The 17260-nt window shown below is 42.2% G+C and overlaps 1 protein-coding gene across 5 annotated transcripts in view; it reads right to left on the bottom strand.

The window, feature by feature from the left end:
* Positions 1-31: 31 nt before the first annotated feature.
* The window catches only part of XRCC6 (X-ray repair cross complementing 6), a 24216-nt gene continuing 6987 nt past the window's right edge, over positions 32-17260 (bottom strand). For all 5 annotated transcript variants that reach the window (XM_075010153.1, XM_075010170.1, XM_075010163.1 and 2 more), the window contains exons 5-13: positions 16838-17092; positions 12897-13080; positions 10779-10965; positions 9103-9271; positions 7460-7621; positions 6269-6398; positions 4320-4420; positions 2919-3032; positions 32-667 (exon numbers count right to left, since the gene is read on the bottom strand). In XM_075010153.1, the coding sequence (XP_074866254.1) occupies positions 468-667; positions 2919-3032; positions 4320-4420; positions 6269-6398; positions 7460-7621; positions 9103-9271; positions 10779-10965; positions 12897-13080; positions 16838-17092 (1502 nt within the window). In that variant the 3' untranslated portion in view covers positions 32-467. The remainder of the gene's footprint in view (positions 668-2918; positions 3033-4319; positions 4421-6268; positions 6399-7459; positions 7622-9102; positions 9272-10778; positions 10966-12896; positions 13081-16837; positions 17093-17260) is intronic.

Below are 17260 nucleotides of genomic sequence, written 5' to 3'. Positions count from 1 at the left end.
GTTGATCAGTACAATAAGATACCACTCATAGTTTTTATAAGCAAATATACTTGAAAAGTAAGCCTGATACAAAAATAGCACTTTCATCCATTACCATACAGATTATTCCACTTATTTTAAATAGGCAAGATTTGCTGTATGTGACAGCCTATCTTCTATGCCATTCTGCTTTTCTAAAGAAGTAAGGCTACAAAACAAACTTGCATTTATTCAGACACCAAGGCACAATAGTGTTTATTTGAATTCTAGGACTGAAGTTGGGAGGTGGGGTTATTTTACTGTTGTCACAAAAAGGAAGAAATGTTTCCTCTTACTGGAGTCTTCAGTGTTGGATATAAAAAATTGTTTCTCTACCCCCTTTCTTCCATTAGCATCACAACTGAACTCAGAGCCAAAACCCAGGGATGTAGACAAGTGTTAAGCAGAATAGAGTCAACCCCTTTGTCATTGAAGGCCTAAGTTCCTGTTTAAAACTTTCTGAAATAGTCAGTCAATGCATCTAGCAGTTCTTGCTTCTTCCCTCCACCTTTCAGCCCATAAACCCTGCATGCTTCCTTCAGCACAGGCACAGTGAATTTGCCCAGAGTGCCCTTCTGTACATGGCTCCTAAGTTCAACCTCTGATACTTCCATCTTGGGCTTCTTCTCTGCTTGGCCAGCACCTTCTCCTATTAGAAAGAGATTTGGACAACAACATTAACAGAACTCTAAGTATAGGGAAAACACTGCAATACTTCATGTGCCAATCTGGTTACCTGTAAGTAACCAGTAGTTTTAATGGCTATGTACAGATTGATCTCCTGTAATCATTCAAATAGGGATGCTTCTAAGATAAAGAAACTAGAAATTTGTCAAATAATATCAGTTGTTTATTAATATGGTACAAGAAAAGGTTTCTATACAGTACCTGTCTCTGCAGAGCACTCCCATGCAGCAATATTATATTCAACTTACGCAGAAGGTGTGCTCCTCACATTACAAATTACAGTTGGTATCATTTATATGCTTTCATAAGTTACTTCTTGACATATCACTAGCTAGTTTTTCAGTTCCTCCCTTATATTTGTTTTGGATATAAGTGTTCTGGTACTGATCTGTGCAGGTACTTCCCTAGAACAAATGTATCTTTATTTTGACAGCTTTTCCATCTGCTTGTGCCTAATGCTTATGTCAGCAAATGAAAGATGATCTAGGATACTCAGCATAAGTGAACAGAGTTATGGTGTAAGTCAGTTTAGCCTATATCAATGTTACACTTTGCACTTTTATATACAGGAAACCCCAATCCCCCCCCGCCCAACTTCTGAGCAGGTTGTGTTCCAAAATTCATTTGTAAGTCAGTCATTTGGTACTTGGAATGCCTCTTCCTATAGAAACAAGGTTCGAAACAGTAGGTAGGTAGGTTTCCAGGCTAGCCCACAAAAGTCTAATGCAGCTGAAATACTGTGTATTTGCAATGAAAAATAGAAGAAACAAGTTTTTATTTAATCTTGAATGCTGGTGCTTGAGGAAAGGCATGTTTAATTAGACGATAAGGAGGTAGTTGGAGATTTTGAAAAGGGACTTCTGGGTAGAACTGGCCACCAGTCGCCTCCCCACAGGTTCTGTATGCTGGCTCCTGCATCCAGCTCCTCACCCCAGGCTGCACACGGCCTTCACTCAACAGGAGGTGGTAAGCAGCATGGGCCAGAGGAGGTGGGAGTGGCTTTGCAGCCCACAGCTGGAGAAACAGCAGTTTCCCCTTCAAATTGCTGTTTCTCTCCAGCTGTTGGCTGTGCAACTGCCCCATGCTGAAGTCCTCCAGTCAGCATTTGCACTGCTCGCCACCACCTGTGGCTGTTGCTTCTCCCAGAGGTCGCAGGTGAGCTTTTGTTCATATGTGTGGATGTCAGTCATAAGTTCATGCATTTCCTATGCTAGTGAGTACCTTAGTCAACAACTGTTTGGGGCTTAATGGGAAAGACTCCATAACCAAATAACACCATGGCGGATTTTCACGGAATCAACAAAGCAGAATGTAAAATCTCAATGTGGAATTTGGCTTAGGACACCCTTACTAATACCCTTCTCCTATGGAATCAACTACAATTGCTGCATACAGTTAGTTCAAGACAAGTTCAGGTTGGAACACCGCAGAACTTCGACAGAAGTTGCCTACTACAGGTTGAACCTCTCTCATTTGCCAAACTCTAATTTGGCATGATTTTTGTTAGCCAGGTGACCACTTATCATGGGCATGGCCAAGTTTTCTGTGGTCCCATAAAGTTTGTTTACAGCCACCAGTCTTGGCTCTGAGTGTTCTGTGATGTTATTTACCCCTAAATGTCTTCTAAGAGCCAAGTAAGCAGTGGAAGTTTTGGAAATGTGCTAGAAAGTATTGACCTCCTGTCATCCAGAAAATCCTCTCATCCAGCACTGGTCAGGTCCCAAAGGTGATGGATGAGAGAGGTTCAACCTGTACAGCCGTACCAAAAAAAAAAAAACTGGCAGCTCAGGTAGAGTCTTACTTATGATATGAGTAAGTGAAGAAAATTAATGCTTTTGCTGGCCTGTCAAAAACAACAATAAAAGACCAACAACAACCTGAAATGACAAACAAAAACAGCATAAGGTTGCTCTGTTTATTGACCCAGATTACTTCCTGCTGCAATGTGGGCTTTTCTTAAGAGATTTCCTATTCAAGAAATTATCCAATTTGACCAAAAGCAATTGCAGCTTGAGAGTTCTAATAAGGCCACGATCCATGTGCTCCGACTCCATTTTGGTGAGGAGCCAGCTGATAGAATAAGCAAGTCTGTTTTCATAACAGGTTTCTTTAAACCACGAGAAACTGAGAAATGCAGATTCCTCAGCACTAAACTGATATGGACAGAATGCTGCGTATCACAACAGTGCAGAGGGATCCCCAGCTCCACTCACCTTGCTTCCGCTTCACAGCCTTTCCCTCCGGATTGTAGTCAGGAGGATAAACCAGCTGCTTAAACTGTTCTGCCAGATCACCCAGTCTGTGGTTCATTGCCTCAACCTTGGGCACTGGCAGGAAGAGAAACTGATATTCAAAAAAACATAACCAAACACAGGGAAACCTGTACGATTGCAAACATCACCACCATATACTGGTGTATAGCAAAAAATGACTGTCTTCAAAGTAACTATCATTCTAAACATGAGAAATGAAATGCAAAAAAAAAGTACATTAATGCAGTGGTAACTAAAATTTTTGAATGCATAAGAGTCAGGAATTTCTTGATGATACCATTAACTTATACTGCATATGTGCAATGTCTTCTTACTAATTAGACTTGCATACCTAAATAGGAAGGACAGACATGCTTGTGCACAGACCAAATGGAAGAAAAAAAATGCGTAACAGTATGCTAGAAAAATAAGTACCCTATAGCTTTTAATTACTGTTACACTGAACTAAATCTATTTTTTATAGTCACCTGGTGTCTCTTAGACTATAAGCTCTTCTTAGGCACAGAAATCATTTTTGCCATGTGTGTATCTACTGCCTAACACACTAGAATACCGACTCTTGAATGGGATCCTTAGACACTACCACAATACAGGTATGCAGAGAAACAGTGAGAAAAAGTTACAACTTTCCCTGGGAAAAATCTCGTATCTATGCTCTTACTGGCCAGAAGATGACATCATTCCATCCCTACAAATTCATCAGTTGAGTCACTCGTTCCATTAATGTAGCAAAGTTAAATGCTGACTCGATCTTTAAAGAAGGGAGTTTAAGGGCAAGCAGCAGTTTGCTAGTAAGGAAAAGAGTTCCATTTTCATTTCAAAAAGAAAAGTGATTCAGTCTCCTCTTTACCTTCATTGTCCATGATTTTAAGACGTAATGAAGGATTTCCTGGAGAAGACTGAGTACAATTAGTCTTCAAAGCCAGATACCTAGATGCAAAATCTGCCTTCACCGAGCACAACTCCCACTGACTTAAGTGAAAACTGTAGCAGATGTTCAAAGGCCGTACTTAGCTCTAAGACACAACTAACAAGTTTGGTCTTTATTTAGCCCCAAGTGGACATTTGTACACTGCACAAAATTAGCAGTTTTTCAACAAAACTAGAAAGGACATTCTATCAACTACTTGGGAGATGGGGGGAGACGACAGAACCAGAATGATAGTTAGAGATTGAAGTGTGTCACCACCATTACACACACTTAAGTCTCAGCATTGCACAATGCTAACTAGTTTAAAAGCACAAAAAGCCCATTCATATTTTCTAGATGCACACCAGCACCTTCAGTAAAACAATCAAATGGCCTCTATCCCCACCCTCTTTGCATCCACTCATTCTCACATGTCAGATCCTCAGCTTGTTCAGGCTCCATCAAGTCTAGTGCCAAGGCCTCCAAGTTTCTAAAATGCTGCTGCAGAACTGGATTCTCAAAGCTGTCATGCCTGCAAACAAAGCCCAGAAGCATTTACCACACAGGCAAGAAGTAAACTGAACCCATAAATAGGGCTACTGAGCCCCCACCATTCATAAGCAAATTATCCATGGTGGTTCTTCACTGGGGTCTGGTTTTCTCTCGGGCTTACTGTCTGCAGCAGTAGTGACCCGGTCACTGGCTGCCAGCTTATTATTAAGTACAATGTATATATATAAAAGAAATAAAGATGGCAGCAGCTCACACTTTGAAACCAATTTTACCCATTTCTATGCAGCCAAATTCTGAATACACATTCCCTTTAATATGGGCACGATGAAGTTGATCCTCAAGGTGGAGAGGCACAACCCCTTTAACAATTATTCTGTAGTACTTTTCATTTAAGCATCCTAAAATGCTTGACTTACAGAGAAAATGAAGGAACCCCGGTCTGATCCATCACTGAAACATATAGTGTCTCTGGAACATGGTGTAATGACCATGCTCTATGGGTCATGTGCTAAAGGATTCCCAAAATAAACAGGTGTGACTCTATGAAAGGCATGCTGTGTGGATGGAATCTAAATGACTCTGTCAGGAAGTGTTGCTACAAGTGTTTAGTTTTTAAGTTTATTATGTTATACAGCACAGACAGTGAGCAGTAGGATAGTGGAGATAAGGGCTGATTGAGATGTGGTTCCCTGTAGATGAGAGAAGGCTACTACAGACTAACTGAAACACCTTTGCCAATTAAGGCCCAGACACGAACCTAACAGAACCCCCTTGCTTCAGGCAGACAGGACAGAATGACAACTGGAGTTTGGAAGCGTGTTGCCAAGAACTGAAAGACCAGAAAACTGGAGGAAGGGAGACCTTGCCGCAAACCAGCAGGGGGACTCCCTACCCTAGCAGCAAGGACCACGGGTAACCCTATGCAGAGGGGAAGACACTTGCAGGGGTTAAGAGGGTCTAGGACACAGATCCATTTTCCATTACTCTTCTCTACCACTTTCCTGGGCCACTGAAGGAATCACTGGTGCTCCAAGAGCACAGGCAAGGAGTGATGTCCTAGCCCCCATGCCCATCCAAGAAAAGCATGGGACCAACAATATCAATATGGGCTATTTGTCACAATTAGTAGAGCCTTAGCCATCGTCCGCTGCACATGAATGTATGCCTTATACTGTGTGTCCTTGCAACCATTTTACAAGCTAGTTCAGGCAATGTCTCCCCTGCAATAATCTTCAAGATTTGTGCAAACACACCTAAGCAAAGTGCATTGTAGACCTAGACCACAGCTAATTTTTGATTAGCAACCCAATTTTGTCTGCTAGAAGGAGCAGCTTTGGAGTAATTTCCCAATGTGGGATAGAATTATGATTAATTCATCTTATGTAGACTTAATATAATGATGGGTACAGTGTGTCTGAACCAGTGAAGCTATACTTCTATTGGAGCTTTGACCACACTGCGGCAGATATCTAAGTGGATTGCACCAGATCAACCAGAACTGACCTAAAGATCGGCACTCAAGTTTTGCAATCAGCCATTCTAATCAGTATCTGGAAGCTATCTGTATTGACTCTTGGATGTTGACAACCTTATTGTAAAAAGTGTCGTCCAACTAAAGCACTTCAAACAATGGTTTTATACAATGTTTAGAGTCTGCATGTCCTCGGATCACTAGACAGCCAAACAGACTCTGATTATTCAGAGTTAAGAAAAAGCTCCCATGTTACATTAAAAATTGCAGTTTCAGCCACCTTGTGCTTTGAAAGCTATGATCATGTGCACACACCATAGCTGCCACTAAGCACTGGACAACACAGCAGGTGATTGCTTTGCATATTCTTGCCCCTTGCCTCTGGCCTCCATTCACCTGTACTTGAAACGGAGCTTCTGGACTATTTCCTTCATTTTGTCCACCTGTTCTTGATTGGCTGGGACTTTTTCTGTAAAGTCAATTTTCCGTTTATCATCTGCATAAGGCAGAAAAATGAGGTGGAAACCTAGACAAGAGAGAGGTCACAGAGTAGTTAGCTGAAAGCCTGATCTCAGAAAAGCATATCAAATGCAAGTTCAAGATGCTCAGCAGTTGGATTAGCAGGTAAAAAAAAAAAAATCTACCCATACTTGCTAGACACTTATTGTTGTAGTCCATCTGTAAATGTAATGTACAGTTAACCAAGTAGGTGAGCTGTAACTAGGGATTCTTGAGTTACAATTCCATCGGACATTGATTCTCAGCAGACTTGGCAAGTCACCTGTCTTTTGTGCATCACCTCATCTTTTAATCAGGATAACGCTCATCCCACTCATAGGGATATTGGAACAATGAATAGAATCACACACTACATGCATTGAGAATTATTCTTTGCCCCAAATTCCCCAAACAAGTCTTGTCCAGCTATAAAAATAAGGAAACACAGGACAATAATTGCCTTCTACTCTTCCATAACACTTAATTGATACACTGACAATCAATAAATGAAAATCATGATCACTCAAGAAGCTACAGAAGAACCCAGGAAGAGAACAAAATTCAAGCAAGCATAAGAGCGCTAGGTAACTAATAAAGAGGTTTCTCCGGTCTGATGCTGGCTACCTGAAGCAGTTATCATAGGTGTGGAAGTGGAAGGAAACTGGTACAGCCACATTGGACTTACTGTTATTTTATGCAGGGCAAGTACTAACACAAATGGAGGCTTTTCAAATGTGTAGCAGAGCACACTAGGCAAGTACAACATGGTACAATATGGCACAAACTAAACAAGGCCAAAAACAGCCCTGCAACAAATCCACAGTAGCAGGCATACATTTTAAGTTGACCAATTGAAAAACTGTAGCAGACTCATGCCAAGTAAATACTTCAGGTGCATAACTGTGGCTAGGGACTAAATAGTGCTTTGTTCTGTATCAGATTCCCGTCATGCCCCTCTGTTTCTGCAAGCCACTTTCTCTCCAGTCTTTGTACTAGGCACCAGGCAGTATCTGGCAGGGATAGTGCATGTTCTCTTGCAGGCACCATTTTTAATGCTTCAGTATAGGACAATACAATCTCTTCACATACCTGGAGGGACTATCTGCACTTTCTGTTCATTCAGCTCCTCATCCTGGGGGACCAGGGCCACAAAGCGGGGAGGAGTGTTCCGGCGGGGGGTGTACCTGCACAATGCCATCACCTCTTTCTCCAGGCACTTGGTCAGTAAGGCATTAAACAGAGTCGTACTCCCTATCCAAAGCAAACATAGATCTGTCAGATTAAGAATATTGCTCTCTCCTGAAACACAGACCCTTGGCCCGAAGCAACACAGATCATATAGCATTTGCCACTTTCTGAATATATGTGCAACACTCACAAAAGTGGACAGAACAGGAGGCAGAAAAATAACGTTTAAAGGGCAAAACTCTGAGGTGACAACATGGTCTCACCTGAACTTAAGAGCTAGAGAATGTTGGTCTCACCAACATTTGCAACAGGAGATGAGGGAGAAAACAGAGGGAGACATCTGACAAAGGCCCCTTTCAATTTGAATATATACTGTGACACACTCTTGGATACCTAGCAGTAGTGGACTCAAGGCCCTCACTGCAGAGGCAAAATACTAAGAATCTAGACTGTAAAAACTTGATCCTCTTTCCAGACCAAACATTAGTTTTTACTTTCATCAGAGAGCTGACTCAGAATACGCAATCAACGGGGTGTTGTTCTGTTGGCCCTAAAGGGACAATAAGGAGGTAGCTGAATGTTATGTCTATACATATGGGAGGGTTCAATACATCACGATTGATCTTCCAGGGATCGATTTTGCCATGTGGTGAAGACACTACCAAATTGATCTCTCTGGGCTCGACCATCAACCCTGGTACTCCACACTATCATGTGGAGTAAGGGATATCAGCTTGAGCCCAAATATCCCTGATCTGAACCAGAGAACAAAGTAGAACCTGATACACTGATTCTAGCTACATTAATGGCATAGCTAGAATTGCCTCTCTTGGACTGGCCGTTTCCTGGTGTAGACCAGGCCTCAGAAGATGCCTAATACCCATATGAGAAGCAGTGTCTCACATGCTAAGGGAGAAGGGCACTCTACTTTACCAGGGCCCTTTTGAGTTCAAGGCCTACTCTTTGTGTGACAGAACTACTGACTACTTCATCTTAAGTGCCTTCCACTCACAAGTTAAATAATGGCAAGAGAGAAAAAAAGGCCACAGGTTCCACCCCTAACACTTTTGTCCACTTATAACAATCCAGAACCCCCAAATGCTGCTAATGCACACATCCTTGCTCGGTATTCCCTTTGTCCTGCTTAGTGGGCATAACAATAAAGATAAAACCTTTGAATCCACTCCTATTAAGATCCTGGAGCTCTCTATTCTGAGCCGTGCCTTCCTGTCTCAGTGCCAATATACCTCAGGTTACAAATACAGAGACTGCTGTGAATGACGAAGCAAACCTTTTGGGGGCACATTTGTTCAGCTGTTTGTAGGTTGAAAATAGAAGACAAAACAGATTCACAAGCACTAATGGGGAAGTAAGAGAACATTAACTGAGAGTAGGGGAGAAGAGTGACAGTTAAACTCAAATTATTGCTCTTTTAAGATTTTGTACTAAGCAGGTCTCTCTTAAATGATAGCTCTGATCCACTCTTCTGTCAATTAGTTTGATGTTGCGTTCCAAGGTGGTCAATCTCTCCCAGCTTTGCTTACCATTAATGAAGGACTCTTCAGGATAGATGAATTGGGAGGGCCTGATATGGTGGTGCTGTTTCAGCATTACCAATGGTTTAAAACCAATCAGGATCAACCCTGGAGGATCAAATCTCTTCACTTCTTCTACCTCTTCTTTCTCCAACACAATCTGACGGTTACCATAAGTCTAATAAATGTCAGGAGGGAAACAACTAATTATGAGAATGGACAGGTTACTCACTCAACAAAAATGACAAACAGTAGAATCAGTTCTGCTATGATGAAACATGTGAGGGGGTGCAAAAAAGAGGACCAGGGAAATGGAGATGACTAGGTTATCCACTGGAGATAAATTCCAGATCAAAGGAAAGACCTGTGAGATGTTTCCATGCCAGAATGAGAAGTACCACCGGCTCACTGATGGTTAAAGCAAAGTCCAAATTGGTTTCACACATAGCATTAAACAATTCCAGCATGTTCAATGTTGAAAAGTCAGCAGTTTAAAAAGGACTTATGGCCCGTCTACATAAAGAGCAGTCCTCCTGCTATTGCCCACAATGGAGCATCTCATATGCCCTTCAATTTCTCTAATCCTAGGTTTCTAATCAGACAGTCAGACAATAGTTTAATGTTTATCTATTCATCATCACTCTCTCACAGAGAGACCTTGAATCCTTTTGCTTTAGTTTCCATGACATTCAGTGTGGGACCTTGCAGGATAGTTTATGGATGGAATCTGAGCATGAATGACAAAGTAAGTATGCTTTAGCAATTCCCAGTAATGGGAGTGTGCTCACAGCCCACTCCTTTAACCAGAAATCTATCTGCTAGCGACCTGTTTCCTGAAAGTACTGCTCTATTTCACAGAGCAGATCAATACAGTAATTGACCTCAGTACTTTCATCTGGTCTAAAAAAGGTCAGATGAGAAAGACGTTGAGATATTATGCTCCTCCCAGACACCTTCCACTCGGAACTTCTTCTTTCTAGGGACAATAAAGCTCATTGTCTTCAGCTAAAGACAAGAAAATAACTTTATATTCCTCAAACCTCCCTCCATCCCCGAGCTTCCTAAACTATTCTGCAGATTGCATATATGGGAATCACTTGTACAGCCTCAAAATACAACTACACCTGAGCACGGAGTATGGCATTCATTCTGTATCAGCAATACTAAATGGCAGCACTGGGGAGTGAAGCATGAATTTTAAGGATGCAGAGTGCAGTTGCCCAGGTTGGAAGTTAGCCCAGTCATTGGGATCTGTATGCCCAATCTTATGGTAATTAAACATTCCATGATATTCTTCATAAGTGGTCAGAACCTCTGACTAGATCAAGAAACAGCACCAGCAGCAGAATAAGGGCTGTCAGTGTCATGATTCCCAGGTGATTCAGTTCTGACTCAGGAGAGAAGGCACACACTACAAAGCCTCAGCCTCACTTCCATCAGCAGCTGTTTTCTCCCTTGAGAGCATCGCCTAAACAGTGACTCATTGAAATTCTGCTTAATTTATGAATGTTACAAAGTTCAAAGATCATTAAAAGGACAAGATGCAAACAGTACAAACGATAGTGTCTTTCTGCTGATCATCTAAAAAGGCCCACACGAAAAATACAAACAGGTTTGTTCAGATGTTTAATGTCCTTGCATGTCCCCAAACACCAGAAAGAACAAGTGTAAAGGGAGCACATTACCTGAGCCTTCTTGGTATCACTAGGTAGAAGCAAGCTGCCTGTCTCTCGGTTAAATGTCCGCGTCTTTGTTTTCACAGGCTCATTGGTTTCCCGATAAAGTTTCACTGGAGGTGGTTTGAAAGCTTTCTGGACCAGGTTGTAAATACCTACAGTGAGGGACAGCTCATTCCCCAGATGGAAGTTTAACCTGTGTGAAAATTGTTGCCAGACTTCAGATTTCTAGAGAGCTCATAAAGAAGAGCTCTCATGTGACAGTCTATTCCCCCAGGTTCACCTTTATTAGCTTTCCAATATCATCTGCCTCTCTGAAATGAAAATATTACTTATCTTCCAATTCTGCTTCATTGAAGATAGCGTGTAAGATTCTCAGTCCTGGGTCATAGCTTTTTAACACAAACAACTTAGCAGAGCTCACAGCTTCTCCATTCTTTTTTCACCTGTGAGGACAGCTACAGTGGGGTAAAGCACAAGGCAAGCCCACAACTGACATCTGTGCATTGCTGCCATACTGAATGTAAATCACAGAACTGTAGGACAGAAAGGGATCTCAAGAGGTCATCGAATCCAGTCCCTGGCACTAGTCACAGGACTAAGCATCTAGAATATCCCTGTCAGGTGTTTGTCTTACCTGCTCTTCAAAATTTCCAATGATGGAGACTCCACAACATCCCAAGACAATTAGGAAATTGTTCCTAATATCCAACCTAAGCCTCCCTTGCTGCGATTTAAGCCAGTTGCTTCTTGCCCCTTGCCCCGTCCTCAGAGGTTAAGAGCAACATATTGTTTCCCCCTCTTTGTAACATCCATTTAGACATGATCCCATCACGTACAACACTGCTGATCAAACCGGTTTAAAAATCAAATAAAGCCGCCCCCCCCCCCCCCATTTGGGTAAGATTTCTCAGGCTATGTCTACACTAGACATAGATGTCAACTGCCAATACGCAATTTTAGCTATGCCAATTGCATAGCTAAAACAGAATTACGATCGACTTCCAGGTCTGTATACATGGGGGAAGATTGATGGGAGCATTTCCGCCTTTGACCTTTATTCCTCACCTCACGAGGAGCACACGGGTTGACTTTGACCCGAGACCACCATTTCGCGTATGCGTGAAATCAAACCTTAGAAGGTCGCCCCTGAGTGGGACAATCTTCTGCGGCAGTGTGGCTGTAGCCTCAGGTTTTCAGCCTGCTCCATGTGGGACCTTTAGATTTCTAGTACACGGTGAAAGGTGTCCCCAGACGGAAAATGGCCCCACGGAAAAATGTTGCCAGAAGGATAGGCAGAAATCTACCACCATCTTTAAGAGGAAGTTTCGACAACTCTGCAGCATTAACTCATTCTTATAAAACCTGGCATAAAGTGAATCCCTCACTAGTCCATCGAACTCTGAGTTGAAATCATTGCCATCAAAAAACTGAATTTCCTATATGAAACAAACACACAAAGTGAATGGTTCAGAAGGAATTTTTAGCAACTTTGTGAAGAGCATATTAATATCTTATAACGTTTTTAAATATGAGCTTTCAGAAGTGTTTTCTGGTTTTTATGGAGATTGACCCAGTCCTGCAAGGACCCTGCCCCACTTAACTAATGCTGGTGCCACAAGCTGTCATAGTCACCAAACATTCTGGGATGGCGTAACCTAAACTCAGACAGATGAAGGCAGTCAAGCAGTTTTTGTGCAAAGGCTCACTTCACCCTGACTTTACCATAATCATTTTTTGTTTTGAGTTATAGGTTTTCCTTCCCCTCAGCAGATGACTTCTGAGATGCCTGGAGGACACGAGCCCCAAAATAGACCACCATGTCAAGGGCTCTGTGGTCATGATAAAACAAGGGTGATGATTTCAGGCCAGGCTCTTGAAATGGGAGGAAGCACATGATGGATAGCAGAGGTTTGGCTCATGTTTTCTTTTCCATTACTGTGCTCCTCTATGAGCTAAGAGCTAGGAGAGTTCCACTGGTCTCATGATAGAGAATTAAGGCCCAGGAGCGAAAATACTGCTCTAATCGTGTTTTTATAGAAAAATCTTTCCACATGAAGAAGTTTGGACATAACTCCTTCCAGAGGCTGCTTATGCTACTTCAAAGCGTTAAGATTTGGTACACACCTGGCCAAAGCCCGTTTCTTAGTCTCCTTTGCTCGCACTTTCTTCATGAGATCTTCCAGCTTGCCTGAGGCATCAGTTTGGACCCCTAGGTCTTCGTCCTCTGCTGTGTTAATGATATCCCTGTAGAACAAGGAGATATCGAAACCACCAGGCTTCTTCAGGTGCATCAAGTCAAGTAAGATACCTGGAGGCAAGGTAGAGGCAGTGGAATCATGCAAATTGATTTCTATTTATACTGCCATGTTTGTACAATGCTCAACTATTCCTTTAAATGTAAAAAAGTTGAAATGGACAGTCACCCAAAAACAAGTGGTAAAGGACTGCATTCTTGCATGATATTGAGGAGGTGCAGAATCTCAGATGGTGGTTGGGTGCAGAAGGGAACTTGGGGGACTTGAGGATGCTGCAGGCACGAGCGCTCCAGTGTGGCCAGAGCAGTCCTCATCCACAGTCGCTCCAGAGGCGCTGTGGGCAAGGGATCTCCAGCCTGGTTGAAGTAACACCAGGCTGCAGTGGCAGGTGAGGTGCGCTCCTGCCCAGCTGGAGCCTCCCTGAGCCACTCCTCCATTCTAATTAAATGGGATTTTACATCCCTATAGCACATCAACTGAATTCCGAAGGAACTGGCTGTCTCAGACACTTACTATTGCAAAATCAACCTCTAAACATACTGCTTTCCTGAATTATAAAATTCTGTTTGGACAATGTTGTAATAGTTTACCTGAATCTTACGTTGACCTCAGTTGGTTAAAAAAAAACAAACCACGATGAATGTTTGTTAAAACTAACTTAATGTTCTGTCTAAATTCTGACAATGTCTCTATGCTAATAATAGCTCCTGTGTGAATGAGCAACATATGCGATAAATGTAAGACGTTCTAGGAAGGGACCAGGAAAGACCTGATGGTTGCATATCTTCATTAAAATGTGAAAAGTAGGCACATGGACAAGCTCTGAAGATGGAAGCAGGCAGTCATCAATGATAACCAGCAAGATAGGACAATAGATGTGAGGTAATAAGAACTTAACAAAACATTAAGAAACATGAGAAAAGAAGAACTCTCTAACAGGATGCAAAATCCATTGATCCCAATGCTGAGAAAAACTGCTATAAGGAGGAACTGCTTTGCTACAGATTTTGTGTTTGTCTGACACTTCCACTGGGATCTCAGCCTGGGCTGAAAGGAACCTGGTCCCAATACATCCTCATATTTCCATGAGCTTGGCCAACTAATTGAAAGTGAGCAACAGACTGGTAAACGAAAGGGGTGTGTGTGTGTGTGTGTGAGAGTGTGAGTGAGAGAGAGAGAGAGAGAGAGAGAGAGAGAAAAAATGATAACTGCTTTTCTCCTGTATTCTCAATAAATGCAGCATATTGCCTCTGCCCTGGAGAAAGAATTTGTGTGCATCTTAAGCATAACATTCCTTCAATTCATATAAAATACAGCTGTAACTGAAAGGACAATTTCTGAAATATCCATAAAAGACCTTACTGAAATAAATTAGAGTAACTCTGGAGTCTACAGTATTAAATACAAATGTGATATGTTATTATTGGCTTAGACTGGATGTCACCTTTCTGGAGAGGAGAGGAACTATGTAAACCCAAAGGCTGTCTCTACACTACAAAAATAACTTCAAACTTGCTTACTCGAAATACAACTTTGAAGTAAGCAACTTCGAAGTGGAGCATGTACACATAACCTACTTCATTAGAAAAAAGGGCCATTTTCAGTAACAAAAATTCTCATCCCCATGAGAAACCTTTTTCTTTTCCCTTCCCTTTGTCAACAAAGAGCCAGTGCACTGTTGGCAACAGAACTGCTTTCCACCAATATCCCACAATTCCTGCCCTGACTCATCTGTTCAGTGTTTTGATCTCTGCTCCCTGCAGGCATCCACCCCATTCTTTCAAAGCTCCAGAAAGTATCTGATAGCTGAGTGTGCTGCTCCATTTGGGGGAGTGGGGGGAACCACCACAGAGCAAAGTATTGGATTGTTCCTGTTCTGCCCTGCACTAGGAACACAGCAGCACACAGACTGCTGCTGCAAGCGGAGTGGGGCAGACTGCTTTGACATTCCTCAGCAAGGAGAACTAGCCAGGATGCAGTCAGTCTGCCTTCCCACAACAGTGCATTGTGGGATACATATATTGCTCACACTGTTGATGGTGCCCCCAGCGTGGACATGATCTGTCAAGAGAGGAAGCGAGTGTGAACACCCTCAGGTGATTTTGTTTTGTCAATAAATGTTTGCTATGAACCTCTAGCTACAGAAAAATCCCTGTGCAAACATGAGTGATTCCTATCAGAGTCCTAGCTGGAATTGTGGGGGTGAGCTCTTGTAAGCAAATTAGAATGCATGTGGATTTTACTATTTGTTTTTAATATATATTTTCTATAATGCTTTCACCTAAAGAATGAGTATGTTTGCACAGAAAAAACTGTGTGGTAAGTTATGACTGTTGGCAGCTCAAGCTATTCATAGCTCCTGGAGAGAAAGCAAAGCACAGACCCTGGCCTATTTAGGCATTCTGGCTTGCTGGGGATACATCAGTACAGGCAGGAAACTGTGCAGGCTGAAAAAAACAAATCAGAACGAGAAAGGTAATGGCTGAGGAACAGAGAGCCTAAAGTGGTGGTATTGTTGAACCATGAGAGGGAAACAGATGCAACTGCCCTACAGTGTGACAATAGGCACTAAAGGAAACTTCTTTGCCTGTCCATTTGATCAGGTAAGTCCAATCCTGGAATAGTGGAAACAAGGCTGTATGAGTATCTGAGAAGTAGCCAAGTTAGACTATATCTTCAAAAACAACAAAAAGTCCTGTGGCACTTTACAGACTAACAGATACTTTGGAGCATAAGCTTTCATGGGCAAAGACCCTATAGGATAAAATTCTGAAGTAGGCGATGATATTTGCTAAGAACCACCGTTCCAAAATGGAGTCTGGTAAGCCTCTCCACCCCAGCCATCTGGGGAGGGCATCCCAGTTGATGTAAATAAGTCCCTGGAGAGCCACATTCCAGGAAAGGACCCTGCGGGGAGGGTAACTGGACTATAGTTAAAGGGCGACTAACACAATTCTTTCACTAACTTCTGCTTTGATTCTGCATTGCTCACTTGCTTTGATTCTGTAGTGATAACACAAATGATCAAGTCCATGCGAAGATTACACCAGGATGCCAGACAAGACATCACTGCTTTACACATCAGTGTATTACAGATGAGATATCACTTTATACATCGGTGCTGAGGACTGCACTCTTCAAAGGACTTGTTACAGATAAAATTTTCTGTAAACGGCACATGGAAACTTTTTGTAACTCACAGATTGTTCGCTAATTCATCTGGATTGCTCATTGATTATGCTCATTTCCTTAACATCTGCTTCTATTCTTTCCTCTGACTTTCAGCTCTCTATATAATCAGTCATAACTTGGTACCTATCAGTGCATTCTGAAACTCAACCAAGTTCAGAATCACTCTGCCAGCTGGTTGTAATAAACCTTTGCTGCTTCACAAACAGTATCCAGACTTTATTCCAACGACCCACTTTGTCAGCCCAAAATATCTGTTAGTCTATAAGATGCCACAGGACTTCTTGCTGTTTTTGAAGGATGTATGATGAGGAGGGTTTAATTTCACTGGCCCTTTCAATTCCTGACTAACACACAAGACAACCACAAGACAAATGAAAGGAGCTTAATTACTGCTTATTAACCACAACAAAATGGATTGACAGCAGCTAATTTACGAAGTGGTTTTATATTTTGAAGAATTGGCTCCAGAAATGTAGTAACCCAAGTTCCTCAAGTCTCATCACATCATTCATCTTCCTCCAGGATTCATCAAAGCTGTCACATAGTGTCTGCTTCAGGGACATATCACTGTCACTCTTCATTAAGCTCCACTTCTAAATAAAAGAAGAAAATCCTTACCCGTGTCTCGGAGGTCAGCAGCTTTGGTTCTAGCCAGCTTGGCTTTAGTGCTGTCGTGCCCATGAGGGTTGTCTTCATTGGTGAACAGCATGATTCTCTTGTGGCTCATCTTCATCCGGACATCACTGAAGAGATTGCAACAGGCCCAGAGTGCCTCACCCAGCAAGTAGTCAGCACTATGACCAAATGATTCACGGAAGAGTGCTTTTCCCTGATCTCCTTTGTATTTATCCAACTCAAGTACTCGCTTGGCACCTAGATGGAAAGACAGCAAAAACATTTTATGAAAGCTGGACATGCTAACAATTTTTCCAGAAAAAAAAAAAAAGCCACATGCACACACCACACGCAGGTCTTTACAGTTGATGTCTGACAAACATTTGACAGCGAATCCACGTGTGCATAGGCAGCTTATACCAAGCT

This window comes from Carettochelys insculpta, chromosome 1, assembly GCF_033958435.1.
Source record: "Carettochelys insculpta isolate YL-2023 chromosome 1, ASM3395843v1, whole genome shotgun sequence".
Classification (NCBI taxonomy): domain Eukaryota; kingdom Metazoa; phylum Chordata; order Testudines; family Carettochelyidae; genus Carettochelys; species Carettochelys insculpta.
Note: the sequence above shows the minus strand (reverse complement) of the source record. Positions and strands in the feature narration are given on the sequence as shown.